Below are 21,227 nucleotides of genomic sequence, written 5' to 3' on the forward strand. Positions count from 1 at the left end.
CATCAGAAATTTGTTCAAAAGCTGTGCAAATTACAGACAAGTAATAGTTGGTGGTTTAGGTGCCACTTGGTTAAAAAAAAAAAAAAAAAAGGTAACTTTTCAAAGTTCAATTATATTTTATGCTCGAATATGAGCCACAAGAATGTACAGGCAAATGCTACACCAACTGATACAAAAGGATAGTATGGGGTGAAAAACCTACGTTACATACCTCTCATCATCCTGCACCACAGTTTAGTGAGTACCTTAGTTTGCCGTCATCACAAATCTGGGTATGCTAACGTGCAGCTCTTATAATCAAACAGTCAGACTCATAAAAGTATTCGTAACTGCCTGCCTAGAAACTTCCTCCATGCTTTACTGTGTCTTACAAGAGGAGCAAACATAGACTCATAACCAAAGAAGCGTGTCTGTGTGAACTGAGAAGGTCTAGGTCTACGAGGCTGTTCCCTAAACCTGCCATTTTGTCTGAAAATCCCCCTTCTTATTTGGGAATGGCAAATATTTGCTCAACAGATGTTAAAGAATAGTAACAATAAAGGAATTATCCCTGGAAGACTGCTGAAATTCAAATGTTACCTGGGGGAAATCACTAGCTAATATGTAAACAAAATTTTATGAAATTAAGTTAACTGAACCGAAGCAGTGATGAGAACAAACAAGTTTAGTTGCTGTTTAATGTCAAGGGCTGAGGTAACATGCAGAACAAAGTCAAGGACGATGGCGCTGAGGAAGCATAGTAAGAGGGAAAGGGACAAAATGAAATGGTGTGGGGAATCACAAGACTCGCACTACAAACTCACACTCACGGCCATGCCGTCAGAAAAGGGTCTGAGCACAGCAGTGCCACCACCTTGGGCAGGTCCTGCCCGCCTTTTCCCTCGGGGACTGGAAACCACTGGGGAAGCTATCAAACGTCCCTTAGACCCTTCAGCCCTAGTCCTAGTTTTGGTCGCCACAGTCCCCAGCAGTCAGGAAATAAAGCACAGCATTGCGCCACGCTGATACAAAACACAGGATCATCTGTCTCAAACACAAAAGATAAAATTATAACCAGGCTTTAAAAAGTCAAGATGAAAACCAACACGTTCACGTACATATGTATATAATACAAGATCTACATACACACATGCAATAATATGTCATGTAAATAAAACAGATTTCGTTAACCACATCGTGCTTATGGTTCTTCCTGAAAATTAAGCTCTAAATTACTCTATAATTTTCCTATGAAACTCCCAGACAGTTTTCATTGTGGTGACCTTAAATTTTCAAATTCTACAAACATAATGGCTTAAGAAAGTCACAATCAGACCATCTGGGTTCAGATGGCGGCTCCTCAGCTCACTAGCTGCATACCCCTGACCATGTCACATAGTCTCCCTGTGCCATGGTTTCTTCATCCAAACGTGACAATGGCCAAAGTACCACCTTATAGGATTGCTACAAGAACTAACTGACGATACACACAAAAGCATTCACACTGATGTCATGCATGTAGGTAGTATGCAGTCACAAAATGTTAAGTATTACAATTATTACCACAATAAGTAACTTTTAAAAACTCAATTCCTGACAGACATATGGCTGGTTAAGAAACATAATTCAGTACTCGCTAAAAACGCAAATAATCAACAACCAGATCCAACTAAACATACATGCACACTTCTAGCATTTTCCAAATATTCTAAAATAAGCATTATTTTCATAATAGAAAAAATATTTTAAATGTATAATCTTACTACAGTGAAGTGAACATAACATCATAATTTTTTTAACGGTTTTCCAGACTTGCTGGTCTTAATTTCACTGTCCTTGATATTCCCAAAGTAACAATTTCATAAAGGTAATAAAAACATAATTTTTAAAAACTAAAATCAGCACATTTGGCATAAAAGCACCTTAACTGAACCATGAACTCAACAAGGTCACCTTTGCCAAACTTGAATTAAAAACACATTTTAGAACATTGAAGGTCCTGACCATTAAATGCGGTAAAAACACTGTCCATGGTACCCAGGGCAGCCTCTGCTCTCCAATAAGCACAAGCTTAGCTGGTCTACAAAGGACCCAGTTACAAATTCACTTATTCAGCAATTAAGATTTCGTATCTGTATTTCATTACCCAGAAAATTAAAGCAATATGTTTATTAATAAACACATTTCACTAAGTGGTTAAAAACAGTGTATCACCAAAATAATTTAATAATGCTATCTATAAAAAGGAAATAGTCACCAAAAATTCAAAATGAACTTACACCTAACTGTGGATTAACAACACAATATAGTATTTGTTGCAAAACAAGTTGCCACTGAGTAGATAAATTAATCTTAAGTGTTGCTAATCTTAAACATAAACTCCATATGCTAATATTTTGGTTTTACCACATATATTTAAAAAAGTAATATATTCACATATTATTTTGAAGTATTAAAATTCTGTCTGTGCTCGTATGTCTGTCTTTTTCTCAGGAAATACATTAAAGTTAAGGGAAAATACAACCAAACACAACAGGAAAAAAAGACATCCTTACACAGTCAATGGCTGTCATAATTCAGAGCTCACATTTGGGGAGACTGAAAGGACAGACAAGCACCACAAGACATTAGCCCACGTCCAGACACAGCCACCTACCACGTTACTTGGAATCCACTAGACACCATTGTTCTCTGACCTAGAAATGGACCCATGAGTAGGAGGGGCCTAGATTATATCCTGAGTCAACCAGAATAATAAAATTTCATAGTTACCTCTTTAATTAGGTTGTGGCCAGTATTCTTCAATAACAAAACTGTAAATACATGCATATTACTGATGACTAAAAATTAAAATAGGTACTTATAAATATAGGAAATAAGCAAATATAGATGTAAAACAAATTTACATCGAAATCTACCTTTTATCATAAGTCCTAAGTTCACATTTTAAATGTTACATATCTGTTAACTTTATGGCCTTAGTTGGAAAATACCATGAATATAGACTTTAATATCTACCTTACAATACATTTTTAAAATCAGCCCAAATCAAAATTCTTAAAACCCATCATTAAATATTCTGGGTAGCAACTCATAAATTGCAGTCCACGAATCCTTCAGATTCCCTCAGACCCTTTCGTGTCAACCGTGAGGGCAAAACGTCTCACACTAATACTTACACAGTTTTAGCCCCTCTCATGCTGGTATTTGTGCTGACGGTCTAAGGAAATGACAAATAATCCTGACAGCACATGATTTAGTACAGATCAAGACAGCAGCATCAAACTGTATTAACACTCGATGTATTTTCACTGCTGTGCATTCACTTTAAAAAAAGAGACCAGCGTCACTTAAAAATGTCTGTGATGACATAAAACAATGGTTAAGTTTATCGAATTCCCACTGAGTACATGTTTGTTTGATGCTCTGTGTGCCAAAATAGGAAGTACGCATAAAAACTCCTACTTGAGCAACATACCCCAGTTCTACGCTCTCTCAAGAAAAGATCCGGGCGACCATGAAGTGTGAATGGAATGAGCCCCTTTTCCATGGAACGTCATGTTTCCCTGAAAGGAGTGACAAACCCCAGTTATTCAGGCTGGGCTATCTGGCAGGCACTTTCTCAAAAATGAAGAAAGCCTGTCCTTCAAGTGCCACCAGTGCTGCCAATAGTAAAATTTGAGCTTTGACAGGAAATTAAATTTTTGAAAACCTGTATCCACCACTGTGAGCTGGAGAGGTTCCGAACACTTAAGATTTCTCAGATCAGTGGGGATACTAACAAATGTGACATTTTGATATATTTTTAAAAAGAAATCCATCAGCATAAAATCCACATGACTCAGTGAAGGAATATTTGCCAAATGGCCAATGCACGATAGCACAAAACCACGCGTGGGTAAAAGGCCATTCGAAGTACAAGACAGACAACAGCCTTTAATACAACAGAAGAGGAAAAGTAGAAAATCTCCCAAAGGAGAATGAGTACCAGAAATGGAGGTAAAATACTGGGGCTCAATCTAGAAACGTCCATATAACTGATTCTTACTTTTATTATCAATGTCTCTTAAAACTAACCACCCCAACAATCACCCCAAGTTTTTGCCAATACAAAAATTCATTAATGTGAAAAATGTAGTGTAACCTAAGAACTCATTACAGAGTTCATATAAAATCATGGTATGTTTTACAAGCATCTTTCTAGAAGCCTGGAGCACTCAGAAATTGATTCAGATATCAGTATCAATATCCACCTAAGAATAACATTTGAAAGACATCTTCCCAATGTATAGATTTTATACTAAGCGTGCATACAGAAGTTACGTATTTTAAGAATACAATGGTTTTTAAATATCTGATTGCGTCCAACAGTGGTCATATTGTTGCTCCCATTTCATTTTCTCTACTAAACAAACATAGAAATCAGAGCAAGAGGGGGAAAAACTGGCAATGTCAAGTCTCAGTCCCAAAAGCAGGTAACAATGGCATAAAGTTGTAACACATAAGCTGTACTGGTTCTCCTGTAAAAATCAGGAAATAGAATAAGTAGGTCACCATGGAAAGTACCACTATTCGCAAACAAGGATAAAGAGAAAGTACATTCTTGGAAGGAACAACTGGTTTAACTGCAAAGAACAAAAGTTTGATTTTCCTTTTAACAGAATATGTAGGAAATCAAGCAACAGAGCGCTACAAGCTATGGTTCTGAATAAAACAAGACAACTGGACTGCTCTCAACCAATAAAACATCCAAACAATAGTAAAGGTGGACATTTTTTCATGGGCCCTAGTTTTGGAGATCAAACTCTCTTTTCCTACGAAAAACAATGAAACCTTCAGGTGGAGTCCTAGAGAGCAAGACAAGACCTCCTCATTTGGAAACGCACTGTTCTCACTGCGGATGGTGGCAAAGCTGTGCTCAACAGTGACTCGTCCTCTTTCAGTTTGCGTCCGTCCTACCAAAATGAAAGACAACTTTGAAAACACAACCCAGATGTCTAACATTTCACCAATGTTCTGGTCCAGTCTGCCCACATCTATCAGGCCCTGGAAGCACTAGTAAACTGAAGGACGGCCAACTGGAAACAGTTTAATTAAACAAGTTCATCTTGTTCACACCTAGAGTTAATGGACACAGTCCCAGTTGATGCCTGTTGTCCTGGTACCACCGTTGCTCACAAAAGTGTTCCACAAGGCACCCTACCTATAATGTAGTGACAACATTTGGTAAACAAAGCACCCTGTGTGTATTCAACCTGCATCCACGACAATGCAAACAAGTACAACAGAAGTTCACATCTCATTTTCTACTGTAAGCAACACAATTTGATTTTCGTTAACATTAACATACATTTCACATAGTTCTTTTGAGTAAGAATACAGAAACTGTGGCTATTTCCCAGTCACACAGTAAACTAGTCAATCTCAGGTCCTCTCAATAATTTCATTTATGACACACAAGCATGAAAGCTCAAATTACCCTCTTCTTTAGGACTCAATTCATACTGGGGTTTGCATATGATTTATTATACTTCTACATGTACTTACTTTCACCCTATAAAACACATTCACTTTCTAAATTAAATTATAATGGCTTTGGTCAATCACGTATGCCCTAAGATAAGTGAAGTTTTACAGTTTTATTGTTGCAAAAACAAAACCTCCACCAGATGACTTGAGATAAGCAAACAATACCGACCTCACCAGCTCTCATGCCTGCTTTATTTAGCCCCCAGTTATGACCAGAAAAGCTTCTCCTTATGCACAGCTCATGCAGAAAGATGGTCCAGCTCAGAACACGTGCCCACACCTGCTGTCATCTCACACATGTGGGGATACTCACTAGAAGCCACCAATGGACTTTCCGGCCCTGCCAGATGGTCAGTGTTAGCTCACAGACATGCCCAGAACTTATAAATGGGTCTGTAGGATTGGGTACACTGCTCAATATCTAACTTACCAGTGTAAATGTAGATCAATTTCCATCCCTGTCTGAGGCATCTTCAGATGAATGGGCACATCCTACATACAGTTAAGATACTAACAGAGGTAGCAAACTTCTGAACAAACATCAACACTATCTAACCTGATTAAGAGCTCAATTTAGTTTTATGTTCCATACACATTACTCATATATCCATTTTATTTATACTAAAGGAAAACAAGTTTATATCAAAATAATTGCTATACTGTTTATTAGCATTTTGTGATATTATGCCAAAGTTCAAGTCTGGTAACACTATAAACAAATTAACCTGTGCCACCAGAATAATAACCAACACCTAGTAACAACGCTTCACACACTACAATTGTTCAATTAAATCTACAATGACAGAAACTTAAACCCTTTTTTCTTAAGCTTCCCACCAATTTGGTACCATATCCTGATCGCCTGTGATTCATATTTTCTCGAGACTATGAAAGAACCACTATTGCTATTCTACCACTAACCATGATCAAAATTTGATAGTTCTAGAAAGCCTACAGTTACAACATTTACATTCCATTACGTGTGTAAATTGCATAAAGTAAAATTATTTTTCACTGGCAGGAGGATACCAAATTGAAACCAGTCTAGATATAATTTCAATTTAAGATAACAATGTTAGACAAGGGCTTTACCTCAGACTCACAAGCATAAACCCATAAAATATAAACCTTAATCAGTTACTCCAAGAAATAAAGGTTATACACCACTGAGGTCAAGCTATGAAAACAAACAAACAAACAAAAAAGGAACTGATGTGCCTATCAACACTAAAAACACCACTGGCTGCTCTCTCATTATACATTAGTTACTAGGAAGAGACCTTCCAAAGTACCACTGTTTAACAATATAACTGCAATTTCTGAAACCATCTCAAACACAGCTGAGTTGTGTGACGAAGCATAGTCACAGCCTAAGCATTAGTCTGGAGTACAGATTTCACTGTAAGCTACGCAATTCCTACCACTTCACGTGGAGATTCTACTCCACCTCTGCTGACAAACCAGAAGTTGCATGTTACACACACTTCTGGGCAATACGAATCACTACAATACCTCTCAAGATTAACAGAGTATTAAAATATAACTATTCACCTTTAGTAAATAGAGCACATGTGGGTGTCCACACAAATATTTACTAGGTTATTTTTTTCCATTGGTACAAAAAGAAGGCAATGACTCCAGAAACAATAAAGAAATGACTTTAAGAAATATCTCATGAAGTGGTCAACTACTAGCAGTTTTTGCATTTTGTTGTAAATTTTATACAAAAGAACGAGACTTGAAAACATAAATCTTTACTACTCTAACAGACAATTTCACTAAGTTTTAAAAAAAGAATATATCCCATGTTTTGTCAGGAATAAAGGTATACACAAAAAAAGCTATATTCAATATTCTCCCCACAAAATACATGTATTTATTGAGCACCGACCACATGACAAACATAAGAATAATATTTAAAAAATAAAACTCTAAACTCTTGCCTTCATATGTAATCAGGGAGAGAGACAGACAAGCCAATGGCTATAGCGACAAAACTGAGATTAAGTTAAACAACAGAACGACAGGCAGACATTGGGTAACCAGAGAAACTCTCTTCTGAGAAGATAATGGGATGTAAAGATTGGCAAGAAGCACTCTGCCATAATAAATTAGAAATCCCTAAGAGAAATAAAGCCTTAACATTAAAAATAAGAAAAGGACAAGACTAAGTAGCTTTAAGAAGCTTTTATCTTGAATTACAGTTTTCCACAATAACAAAGATCTTAATTCAGTTTAACATCAATGTCCTGGTGGTAGAATATCAAGTTTAGATCATCAACTCATTAGAAAACTCTGAAAGAATCTAGGATCCAACTGAAGAAGGATTAAACAATATATAATGATAAAATAGTACCTGTTTTTCCTTTGGAAGCCCTCCTTTTACCCACAAATGTAAAACATGAAGGAAAAAAAGCAAACGTAACCAGATTGACTTTAAAACATATTCTGATTTTCTTAAAAAGTGAGTGTAATCCAAAACGCCAAGTTTCTCCTTCCTGAACAGTAACCACAGAGTTATCAGTGGTTAGCAAGTCTGCCTGAAACCATCAAAGATGATTAATAGTTATAAAACCTGACAATAGATACCGATCACTGTACCCTGTCCCCCAAAAAAGCAAACAAAACAAACACAACTACACTCTCATACACATACACAAAAAGATTATCCAAATATATAAATAAATATAGAGCTTAAATCTTATTCGTACAAATCAAATTCTGCAGTAAATTTGCTCAACATTTACTGAACATTATAATAAAGGCCAGTATAACACATTATTGTAAAAACTAAGATATAATTTGTGATGGCCAAATAGAGTAAAAGGTTCATCATTATTAGATGGTAAAAATTTTCAAACAAGTTTAGATAAAGCAAATTCAAACCATTGGCCTTGAAATACTGGTTTAGAGAATTAACATAAGTTTACTACATCATAACGAAAGATATGTTAAATCTGAAGCTTAACTTCCAAGATCAGAATAAACTTGATAGTATGTAAAGGTTCTCCAGAAAACAAAACAAACTGTGACCCAGATACTAGATAACGAAAAAACTAAGAAAAATAACATATGAACATTTAAAAAACACTTTATTTCATTATAAAAAGCCTTCTAATACAATCCTTGAGAATCACTTCTAAAAATAGAAATGTTCAGGTGTAAGTGAGGAAGAAAAGCTATAACACATAATCATTGTCAAAAACATTCCTGCAACTTTCACTTTCCTTCAACACACACGTACACAGCAACTTTTCACCTGTAGAAGGTATGAAATGAAAATAAGTGGCTCTCCAAATGACAGGCCAGTTTTACTTCAACAACAACCCATATCTAAGAATATAGAAAAAAAGTTTCAGTCGAGTGCTTAAAAACTGAACTTAATGAAATCTATTAACTATAATCTGCCTCTTATTTAGAATTTTTTAAAAATACCACCTCAATCTTAAATCCTAAGGAATAAATTGAATCATCTATTATTAAACTGAAAAAAAAAATTCCTTTTCTCAACCAGACTTGGGGAATCTCTCAAAAAACAATTATAAATAGGTCCATTCAAACAGAAAAACAAAACAACTATGTACCAAGATATTTTACATCTGAATTTTTTAAACCAGAGAAGAAAAATGAACTTAATCCTGAAAAATAACATAATCCTGAAAGCTAAATTACTGCGTGTCACCTTCCAAAGGCATGCTAATAAGTCAAGGAACACAACTACATATTAATTTGCTTACTAGCATCTAACTTATAAAATCATTAGGGAAGACGAGCTATCAATCAGGTTTCAATTTGACAACCTGAACCTAATAATTTATACAAATAATTGTCATCTTCGACTGGCAATGGGGTTACCACCTGACAAACCCATCCTAAATCAAAAACATCATACATCAAAAATGCGTTTAATATTACCTAACCTACCAAACACCACAGCTTTGCCTAGCCTACTTTAAACGTGCCCAGAACACAATATCCAAAAATTTTAAAAAATAATAAATAAGTAAAAATAAAGAAAGAAAACGCTGACAACAGTCCACTGCAGAGTATGGGCTGCTGACCCCTGCCATGGCCTGGCTGACTGTGCGCCCCACCACGGCGGGCCCGCCATCACCAGGGCTGTCACACCGCAGCAACACCCAGAACAGATCGACATTCAAAATTCAAAGTAGTTTCTAGTGAATGGGTATCGCTTTGGCACCATCATTAAGTCGAAAAACCGTAAGTCAGAGAGTCTAAAGTGGAACCTTACCATTCAATTAAGGATCAAGATGAATGGCTCTACCCCTGAAGACAGAAGAAATGGAATCCTTCCCCATCACAGGACAAATCAAGAAGTTAAAATAGGTAAGTCAACTTATTAAAAAATATAATCTGGGGTTTAATAAGAAGAGAGATTAAATTTCATGAGAATGTTCCAATTTGCCAAACATGATTGGTGACTAAAAGCTGGTATTTTAACAAATAATATTAACTTTGAATTACCTATTAGAACAATTAAAAAATCGGTGCTGTTAAAGCAATGTCCTAAGAGGGCATAAACCCTGGGTAAGGTGGATTTAGGCAGTTAAGGTTTGTGCAACCACTACACTTTGTGAATGAAACACAATTCCAAACGTCCACGGTTAAGAAGCGGTTTACAGGGTCTTTCTCCCACACAACCTCCCCTACCCCAACTGATTGAGCCTCAAACCTGCTTTTTTAAAAACTGTTCGGGACTCTTCCAGCAGCTTTGCTATAAACAACGACCGCCGTCCCAGACCCGGAGCAAGTGTGATTTCCTCCTTTTCCCAGGAGCACGCCCAGGACTGGCCACGCGGGGCAGGACCGCGCCGGCCCGGCCCAGGCCCCGGGAGAGACCCGGGCCCCCTCCCCCAGCGCTGCCCGGGCCCTGCCCGCGGCCCTGCCCCGGCCTCCGCCCCGGGCCCTGCCCCGCCCTCCCGGCCACCGCGGACGCGGGGACCAGCCTGCTGGGGGAGGGGCGCTCCTCATTAAACCTGAGCTACACGCACCGAATGGCAGAAAACGTGTTTTTTCCCCACTGGAGTTCAATTCCCGGCCGCGTTATCAGCAAACCCGCACAATTAGAACAACTTTCCTGATATTTGCTTTACTCTCGCGGTTAGCAACCCCCAAGTTTCCAAACCCACTGAAGCAAAACACCGCCGGTCACATGCTCTCTCAAGTGACAAAGGTCCGAGGTGCCCAGTCAAGGGGCGCCGCGGACCCCGCGCTGCAGGTCGGGATCAACGGGACAAAATTACGTCGGACCACGCCCGCTCCCACGGCAGGACCTCCGCGCACGCCCCGCCCGCGGCCCCACGCGCGGCCCGAGAAACCCCCACGAGGCCCGGGACCACCCCTCGGCCCGCAACCCCACCCCGGCCCACGACGCCCACGGGGCCGGGCACCCACGCTCAGCCCGCGACCCCGCCCCCGGCTCCAGACGCCCGCCCGGCCCGCGGCGCGCGACCCCCGGCCTGGGCACAGGTGACCGCGCGCCACACGCCAGCCCGCGCGGCCACCCGGGTCCGGGGGCGCGCGGCGGGGTGACCCGGGGGCGGGGACGCCGCAGGGGGGTCGCTACGGGAGGGGGAGGGGCGGCCGGGGGGGCTCAGCGGGGGGGCGGCCGCCGGCCCCGCGCGCGCACCTCGGTGGGCTGGCTGATCTCGAACAGGTCCAGCCGGTTGGCGTTCCAGTGGTGGATGATGTCGGCCAGCTTCCGCCGCTCCTCGTCGCGGCCGCCCGCCGACATCCTCCCGGCCTCGCTCCTCCGCCCAGGAGCCGCGGGGGTCGGGGCCGGGGGCGCGGGCGCGGATGGGGCCGGGCCGGGTAGGACCGCGCGCCCTCAGGTCCGCGGGCCCGGCTCCCCGCGCGCTCCGCCGCCTCAGCCGGCGCGCCGCGCTCCTCGGGCTGCTCGGCCGCCCCGCGCTCCCCTTTCCTGGCTCCGCGGGTTCCTCAGCCGACTGGCCGCCTCCTGCTCCGCGGGCGCCTCAGCCTCCTCAGCCCGCCCGCCCGCCCGCGTCAGCCCCGCCGGCCGGTGTGCGCCCCGAGCGCCCGCACGCGCCGCGCCGCCCCGCCCGCCGTGCGCGCCCCCGCGCCGCGTGCCCGCCCCCGCGCTCGCGCTCGCGCCGCCGCACCTCGGGCGGCCTCCGCTAGGTGCTGCTGCGCGCGCCGGCTCGGCCGCCGCACCTCCCGCCCGCGCAGCCGCGGGGCGCCGGCCGGGGTGCGGGGCGGCGGGCGGTGTTGGGTTCCCACGGGCCGCACGCCCGGGTCTCGAGCGGGCTGGGCTGCGGGCGGCGCGGCTGGGCTACGAAGGTGCTGGGTTCCGACGGGCGGGGCCGTGCGGTCCGGGCAGGAGGGACGGAGAGCCGGACGCACGAGCCCACTTCTGCGCGTGGAAGGGCCGGAGCCCGCGCCCGCGCCCGCGCCCGCCGCAGCAGGCCGGCGCCCCGCGGGTCCGCGGGTCGTTGGTGTGTCCTTTGCAGGGCGACTCCCTTTCTGGGGGTCAGACCACAGCCGACCTTTTCAAGCTGCTGCCTCCGGAGAGGACGTCACCGCGCTCTGTGTGTGTGTGTGTGTGTGTCAACGGTCATGTTTTGAAATCCGCCCGGTGTCCGTCCGGGCCCCCGACGCCCCCTGAGTCCCCACTGCCGTCCTGGGTCCCCCCTGCACGCTCCGCTCGGAACACACGGCCTCTCAAATCCCGTCCCTAACGCTGCGCGGGCAGCAAGCGGGTGGCAAAGCCAAATAATAAATAATGGAGGGGCGGGGAAGTCCTGCGGGCTTCGCAACAGTGTAGACGCCGTTAAGGGTCCCAGTGGGTGTGCAGACCTAAAATTAAGGAGCAAATTTTGTAAATTTTAGGCATGTTTGTTTCATGAGGTGTTTTTAATCGCCGGCCCGCCCCCAAAAAAAATAAATTGGCTGCTTGACGCGTGCCCAGGCCGTTTCCCCACGCAGTGCTCCTTCGAGTGAAGTGGGCTTCTTACATGATCCCTAATGTGTTGGAGCAAAGAGCCTTCATCTCTGAAATACCAAAGTCAAGTCATGAAAATAGAAGTATATTTGACAAAGCCTCTTTATTTTTGTCATTACTGTGTGCTTTCCAGTGTGGAGATAATTTTTCTTTCCCCCAATTGGAAGCCTGTCATCCTGCTGGGCTTTGTCTTCAGCGTTCTTTTCTGCTGCACTGGTAAGTGCCGCTACATAAGGAGGCTTTTCAGCAGAGAAGCCCGAGGTGTTGAACCAGTGCCATGGGGATGAATTCTTAATAGACCTCTAGTCTTCATTCTCAAAATTAAAGTGCGGGGACTTGCAGAAAAGCATATGTGTGTAAATGGCGTCTTCCTGTTTGGACGTTCTGTCTCTATGCTTTTAAGTTCCTGTGCTTCTTCATAGGCTCCAGTTGTTTTTCTGTTGTTTTGTTTGGTGGTGAACATCACCGTGTCAATACAGCTCAGAACTGTCTAGTTATGTTCCACACATGCCATGCTAGTGATCAGCCACAGTGTCAACTGAATTTGAACAGTAAGAGCTTTATTCCTGATGATGCAATTACCAGGGATGACTTGGCTCTTAGAGTAAAGAATCAATTTGCAAAGCTGGCAATTAGATTGCTGGTGTCCAAAGTAAGTGCATGTAGTATGTTGCTAAAGAGAAAATTCAGTATTGCTAGAAAATAAATATGGGCTCCCTGCAGTGTTGTTTTGTAATAAAAGACATATGGCTACGTGAAGTGCCTACAGTACGATGCACGCCACAGAGAAGGCTCTAAATCAATGTTAATTATTATTGTTTTTCTGAGTCTCTTTACAAACCCCCATTAGGATTATGTATGAGTGGTATATTAATATCCAAACTACAATTCATAGTCCTATCCAACTGTGTGTTTTTTTGACAATGCTCTCAAAGCACCCTGAAATCCATAGAATACCTCTGATTCTCAAATCACAAAGACTCTTAGAACGGGTATATATTTAGGCCATGAAAATGTTCAGGCTGACACATTCTTCTACTAATTATCATTGTTCAAGACCCCGAGATAATATGCTGAGCCGTATGTTAATTTTGATACCACATTATAAGAAGAATAAGTAGATAGGCTATCCACCTTCTATTCTTGCTGTACTGCTGAGTTCTGACACATTTAAGAAATTGTATGTAAAAAAAAAAAGAAATTGTATGTAAGTGCTCAAGAAACGCTATATAAAAATAAAATCATATGGGATTTATTATCAACCCCACTTTACAGACAGAGGCACTGAGATGTGAAATGAAAGACTACGAAGCTGCATTGAGTGAGGTTGAAAAAAAATTTTTTTTTTATGAGTCGTTTTTAAATTTTATTTTCCACTTTTTTCAGTTTTATTTGTTAAAATATTTTATTTTTAGTAACTTAAAAACAGTAAGAGCTCCATTTAAATCAGCACTGGTCCACAAATATGTCTAAATGTCTCTAAAATTTAAGTCTATATAAAACCTTAAAGTATCATGTAATGGGAATAAATATATGAAAACAAACAATGGTATTTTAAAATTTTTGGTTAAGTTTTGAACACTAAAACAATTTTTTTGAAATACTTTGAAAACCAGTTTCTAAGAGCAACCAAATGTAATAAACCTATTCCTGCCCCAATCTTCACAGGTTCTGGAAAACAGAAAATGCCAGGGAAAAGTACAGAAGCTTAATCCATGAAGGAGCAACAAACGATACAAATATATCAAGTATATTTAGTGACCTATAGATCATTAAATCAGCTTTTGAAATATTTTAATCTGTAATTGTATGAATCATCTTATAAGCCCTTTTACTAGGCATATAAATTCAAAGGATGGTCTTTAAACAAAAATTGAAGGGCTATAATAAAGATACAAATAGCAGAATTTCTAGGGTAGACTACCTTCCACAGTAGCCTATGCATGTGCAAGTCAGTCTAGTTAATCTAGAAAGTTAAGTTACTGAACTTTGCCTAACCCATGGCTAGAAATGTCAGTGTTCTTAATTTAGTTTTTAAAAAAGAGAAATTCCAGAGGATTAAGTCTCTAGAAGTAAGTAGGATATGTGCTACTTTATTTGATAAATGGAGAAAGGTATCTTTAAACATTTCTGTCTTCATTGTGTTTCCATGTTCCCGATACTTAGTTAAGTTTTAGGTTACCTAATAGAATTTTCAGCAAATAAGTTTTCACAGAGAAGGCAGAGATATAAAAAGCCCTTAAAATAGGAATTTAATCTTACTTGTTTTTTTATCTTACCAACTCAGAAAGACATCTGTGGTTAAATGTGTTCTCTAGCATTTGATAAGCTAAGCTAATGCTACCAAAACAAAAAGCCAAATCATAAATAGATTAATAAGATACATACCCTGAATGCAAATAAAATTGTGTGTGTGTGCACACGCATGTGCGTGCACACATAAGGTGTTATAGGGAGAGTTAGACCTTGTGAACGTTGGTCACGTTCCTTTTAATGTGTTGGAGAATTGCTTTGTTACCTTATTTTCATCTAAGGCCCCCTGGTGTCCAGGACCTATCTTACTGATTTTTGATTCTGTCTCCCACTCACAGTGTTGAGTACAGCCTAGAGCATTGCATATGATGGGTGTTTGATAAGTAATCATTGACCAGATTGCAGATGGCTGCTATGAGGTCGCCAGCATGCAGCTTTGTGGCTGCTGGCCCACTCCCAGTAGCCATCACTCCAGTGAGTGAAGAAGTTAAAGGGTAGAGATTCTACAGTGTGTGGAGGCCTTGGATGTTCTCCATCCAGCCTTTCACCTTTTCTCTTGATGATAAAAGATGTAGTCCCAAACAATGGGGCTAGAAGAAGAAAGTGTGGTTGCCTCATTCCCAAGGTAGAGGTATCGGTCTACTGAGCAGCTTTAAGACAACTCTGTCGATTGGTTGTCATTGGTACAACAAAAGCAAAAAGAATGTAGGAGATGTTATGAAAACCAGGTTCTAAGATGACCTAAGTGTCATAAACCTGACTCCTGCCCCAATTTTCACAGGCTCTGGAAAACAGAAAGTATCAGGGAAAAGACTGGAACTTAATAGACGTAAGGAAGACAAATGATAGAAGTATATCAACTACTATTCTCTATGTCTCATGCCCTTTTCTGCTAGATAAATGGGTATTATTTATACGAGGTTGGACAATTAACTTCATGAACTAATCCTAGAAAAAGTGCCACATAACTCATTGCTGAATATCACTATGGTCACCTTCAAAGCACTCCCCTTGGGAAGCTATGCACTGACGCCAGCGCCTAGTCCACCCTTCAAAGCAATTTTGGAACTCTTTTTCTGAAATGGCCATCAGAGCTGTCTTCGTATTACGCTTGATGTCCTGAATGTCATCAAAATGTCTTCCTTTCAATATTTCCTTTATCTTCAGGTAAAGAAAGAAGTCATTGGGGGCCAGATCAGGTGAGTAGGGAGGGTGTTCCAATACAGTTATTTGTTTACTGGCTAAAAATTCCCTCACAGACAGTGCCGTGTGAGCTGGTGCATTGTCGTGATGCAAGAGCCATGAATTGTTGGTGAAAAGTTCAGGTTGTCTAACTTTTTTATGCAGCCTTTTCAGCACTTCCAAATAATAAACTTGGGTAACTGTTTGTCCAGTTGGTCCAAATTCATAATGAATAATCCCTGATATCAAAAAGGGTTAGCAACATTGTTGCAACAAGTTCCCAAACTTAATTGTCCGACCTCATATATGATATACATGTATATAAGTATGTTTTATAGTATATAATGATAATATATATGATACATATAATTTTATTATTTGTATAAATACTTGTAAATTACATATAATTGTATAATATATAATACATGCTGATGTTTAGGATATATATAATTTTGCTGGAAAATTGATATTTTTAATGCAAACTCACATTAAATTTTATGTTAACAAATAAAAACACCAAATGAAGGGAACGTGTATTATTAAATGTTTACCAGCAGTAAAATAAGGGAAACCAAGAAAAGTACATGTTGAGAAAGGTGTCGCTCGTGGGAAACTCAGAGTGAAATATCCCAGGACTTTCCCCAGGCCAAATCTCTTCTATATCTGCTAGCATCTCTGGAAATCCAAAATACCAAATTACAGGCTTTTGCTTTTGGAAATGCAGTGCAACTTAAACATTTAAAAAGTGCTGTTGACATTTGCAATAATTCTATGAGAAGTGAGAGGCGTGTCCAAGGCGTCTGTTAGGACGGTGTTATAAGTTTGTACTCGGAAGCACCAGTGCCACACACACATGTAACTTACACCAATGATAGATAAAAAATAAAGAGGGGAAATGGAAAATGAGAGGGTTCTTCAAACAACATGAACATTCCTGAGGATCTGTGTCTGCACAGAAGTGGACAGTGGGGAGAGGAGCTGGGGGAGCCTCCTGCCAGACTCGGGGACCCAAATCAGGTGGATCCTGCAAGGAGTTGGGCTCTCTGGGGTGATGAGGACCAAAGCGCTCCGGGGATACAACTTCTGACTAGGAACCACACTAAGCTGTGCAGTCACTATACCTGGGATGCCTCCAACCAAAACAACATTACTCTCTCCAGGACACCTGGACCAGGTCGAGGATTTCAGCCAGAGGCGGGAGTGGACGAACAAAACAGACACCAAGACAGAAAAAATCCCCACCTAGGATGAGCTGACAAACCCCGAATTCCAATCCTCAGGCATGAACCAAATGCTGAAGGCCATCGCGAGCAGCAACCTAGAGTGAATTCCTCGGGACAAAATAGAAACAACAGAACATTCTGAAAAAAGCTTTAAGTAAATGTTTAGGCACCTGAAAGAAATATATGACTGAATAATATCCATAAAAATGGATAAGAAATTATGAAATAAAGAATTGGCAGAAATAAAACAAGGACATATTTAAAAAGAACCATTTAGAGATCCTAGAAACGAGCAATTTAGTGATTGACTAAAAAAAAACACACACACACACCAGAAAACAGAAAAAAAAAGTACTGAGAAACACATCTGGAAAGCAGAATGAAAAGAAAGAGATTTTTCAAAATAAGATATTTGTGGGACAAGAACAATAGGTGAGAGAGTTCAATCTAATCTAATCAGAATTCCAAAGGAATGGAGGGAATGGCAAAGAAGTATAATTAAAGCAACAAAAGCTGGGAATTTTCCAGAATGTAACAAACACGTGAATCTTCAAATTAAAAGTGCTTTCTAACACCAAGCAGGATGAATGAAAGGCAATCCACACCTGAATACACAGTAGTGACACTACAGGGTGAAAGTCAAGGAGGAAATGTTACCAGTTACCTGGGACTGTCCTGTAAATGAAGGAACAAGAATAGAATCAAAGGGAAGACCTAGAAAATGCGTCCCTAGCTTTGGGGGGCAAACCACTGACTAGAAGGCTCAGCTTAGACAAGTCCACTTCCAAATCCACTGGCTCACCTTCACATCACTGTATGCGGAATGGCCTATTTCAGTAAAGCTATTTCCTGATTTGGGTGGCACTGTGGGGAAGGCAGGTACTATGTTTCCCCGAAAATAAGACCTAGCCGGACCACCAGCTCTAATGCGTCTTTTGGAGCAAAACAAATGCGTCTTATAGTAAAATAAGACCACGTTTATAGTAAAATAAGACCGGGTCTTATATAATATAATGCTGGGTCCTATATTAACTTCTGCTCCAAAAGATGCATTAGAACTGATGGTCCGGCTAGGTCTTATTTTCGGGGAGACAGGGCAGGTAAGCACCCTTCAGCAAAAGCGCTACGATGCAGATTAGTGCAAAGGTATGACTTGCAAGGGAGGGACCTCTGCAGCCATGAGGTAAGGTTAGATTGGTGATTCCAAAAGCTGCTGGTCATCAGAATTTCCTGGGGAGCATTTTTCCTGTAACTTTCTTATCATAGAAATTTTCACCAATATACACAGGCATAATAACATAATAAGCCCCGCACCACCACCGCCACCACCTAGCACCAACACTTACCACAAGCCCGCTGCTTATATCCTACACCTGCTTCCCTCATCCCTGGATTATTTTAAAAGAAAAATCAGACATTATATTATTTCATTAGTAAGTGTTTAAGATGTATCTTCAAAAGATAAGGACTCTTTAAAAATACGTATTTTCCTAATATCATTAACATGCCTTGAAAATGAACAGTAATTCTTTAAAGTCATCACCTATCAAGTCAGTGTTGACATTTCCGGGGACTTTTTAGACCTTCATGTTCCCTCAACTCAACCCAGACACAGGATCAGAACCCAGGGCGAGTGTGTATAGTTGGAGTTTCCAAGTGATTCCGATGGTCTCATAATCATGGGCTTGGATAACCTTTTGGATCCTTTTTGACCTTGAGGCTGACTTTTCCAAGGTCACATGCCTCCTTACTCCTAGGTGAGACTGTTTCCATTACATCACTGAACGAGCCTGGAAATCCGTTGTATGTGTGTGAGCAGAGGTGTTGAGATGAGAAAGCAGGACTGGGGAAACTGGGGAAAGAGTCAAACTCCCAGTGTGAGCTTCATCTCTTACTAATTGTAGGACAGTGAATGGGTCGTGTCACTCTCTGTCTGGTTCCTCAAGTGAAATGGAAACAGCACGAGGGCAGCAGCTTTAGCCGCCCATCTTAAGGAGCTGTTATAAGGTTCAGGTTCAAGTAGGATGCAGGAGTGAACTACCCAAGTGTTCGTGGGTATAATGCCTTCATTCGAGGTTTAGACATTGGCAGTGCAAGGGTTAAACATGCACCCGAGAAAAAGGGAAGTCTAGACAAAATATTTTTTTAATAGACCTGAATGTGAGTGATACACGCTTATGTATGTGGAAACAAAGAAAAACCATTAAATTTTAACTTTTTATGCATGTTTTTAATTATTAAAAGATGCTTTGTTCAGAACACTGCAGTAAGCCTCTGTCTAAAGCCTTGGGAAGGTTTCAAGCGTGGAACACTGTGTATGTATCTTACTATGTTCTTGTCGTTTGGGCTGTGTATTATTATAATGGTTTTCATTGCGACACAATGTCTGCAATCAATTTGGTTTATGCTGTAAAATTTTAAACTCTGTATTCTCATGTGGGAGGAAACACGCGCTCGTCTGTGCTCTCCCAGCTCACTGCCACCTTGCCGGTTGTTTTCCAACTCTGACACTTACTGGGTTCTTGCTGTCAGTGCCGTCCCTTCCCCCTTCCTCCAGCCCACCCCTGCCATGGCCCCTCACGTGCCTTCTCTGACCGCCTGACTTGGGAGCTTGTCACTCTGCCCTCAGGGCTGTCCTTCACTCTTCCTTCCTCTTCATTTTCCACGCCCTGTCCTAATGGAGCCATCCATTAGGCATTCTATTAAATACCCTCTGTGGTCTTTGCTGCATTCTCTCCCCAATTCAAACCACTGCAATCCCCCTAACACATTGCTCTGATCATATCATATCTATGGTCACCCTTTCAAAACCCTAGCATCCAAAGTCAAGTCAGCCCTGTTCATTTTTTCAGCTTAGCCCCATTTTCCCTTGCTGCGGTGACTGTGGAAAAGTCCGCATAGGAATGGGGGTGCCATGACGTCTCGCAGCACGTCTCAGCCACAGCTGACCCTGCAGGGTCACAGTCCCATGGTGGGTGTTAGCACTGACATTTGCGGTTGCTTATTACCACGGGACAACTTGGCCTGTCTTCAGTTCCACTGACTTCCAGACCCAGGTCTCCTCTACTACTGAAGTGCTGACCACCACCAAGGGCACCCCTGCCCGACCCCAGTTTGCAGTCACACCCCAGCGTGATGGACGACCACAGGCGTAGAGTCACACAGACCTGAGTCTGAATGTCACACTGCCATTGGCCATTCATGGCAGAGTATTTTTCTGAAACCCAGTTTTCTTGTCAAAATAATTGACATGACGCCTCAGAACTGTGTAATATAAATGAACCACAACACCACAATAATGTATATATGCAGTCCATCCTGAATGCTAAGTCTTCAATATTGGTATCCTTTTCTCTTCTTGGTTTAGAAAATGCATAAAATTTAAAGTGATTTTAGAGAATAAGATTTTATTTTTATTTTTCTGTTATTTACACAGACAAATTTCTCTGCCCAATATGTCCACCAAAGTATAATCTCTTTTAAAGGAGGGCACAGACACATGTTTATTTAATTAAATTATCACATAGTAATATTCTTGTCTTTTAAAAATAAATTTTAGATTGAATTTTCACAAGAAAAACACCAATTATCAGAAAAGTTGAAAATCATGGAATAAAAAATGTTATTCAAACGTCTCCAATTACCTTCGACCTGAGTATCTAACTATTTTGAAATCCGTGACATTTTTTATTTCGAGGGCTTTTTTGTTTGTTTACCTAAGTATCAAGGACAAAATGAACAAATAGACCTTCATTCATTGTTTAGATACCAAAGTTTTAAAAATGATTCTGTGTTAATACGTACTGAGACCATGACTTTTTCACTAGGCTTGCATAAACCACAGTGTAGTCAGAAATACATTATTAACAAAACAGTATTAGGTACTATGTAGTTTTAATAATTCATGGTTGTAATTCCCATGAGAAATTTAAGATAGTATTAGCGTCTTTTAAAACATTAATCTCAGCTCCATAATCTCAGGGAATTTTCTATGATTCCATTTGATTGAGATTCCAGAAAATGACACTTTTAGTTCAAAACTAAGATTTTTTTGAGGAACAATTTTTAACTCTTAATTTCCC

General features: G+C 41.2%; 1 protein-coding gene across 27 annotated transcripts in view; it reads right to left on the reverse strand.

Moving 5' to 3' along the window:
* Nucleotides 1–11,534, reverse strand: part of AFDN (afadin, adherens junction formation factor) — a 131,151-nt gene extending 119,617 nt beyond the window's left edge. For 13 of the 27 annotated variants that reach the window (XM_074333844.2, XM_074333837.2, XM_088795003.1 and 10 more), the window contains exon 1: nucleotides 11,159–11,534. In XM_074333844.2, coding sequence (XP_074189945.2) covers nucleotides 11,159–11,263 — 105 coding nt within the window. In that variant the 5' untranslated portion in view covers nucleotides 11,264–11,534. The remainder of the gene's footprint in view (nucleotides 1–11,158) is intronic. The other 14 variants (XM_074333851.2, XM_074333849.2, XM_074333848.2 and 11 more) reach the window with 2 other exon arrangements.
* Between the last annotated feature and the right edge of the window lie 9,693 nt (nucleotides 11,535–21,227).

The sequence above is a fragment of the Rhinolophus sinicus genome, chromosome 2, assembly GCF_057876585.1.
Source record: "Rhinolophus sinicus isolate RSI-liver-muscle chromosome 2, RSI-T2T, whole genome shotgun sequence".
NCBI classification, from domain to species: Eukaryota; Metazoa; Chordata; class Mammalia; order Chiroptera; family Rhinolophidae; genus Rhinolophus; species Rhinolophus sinicus.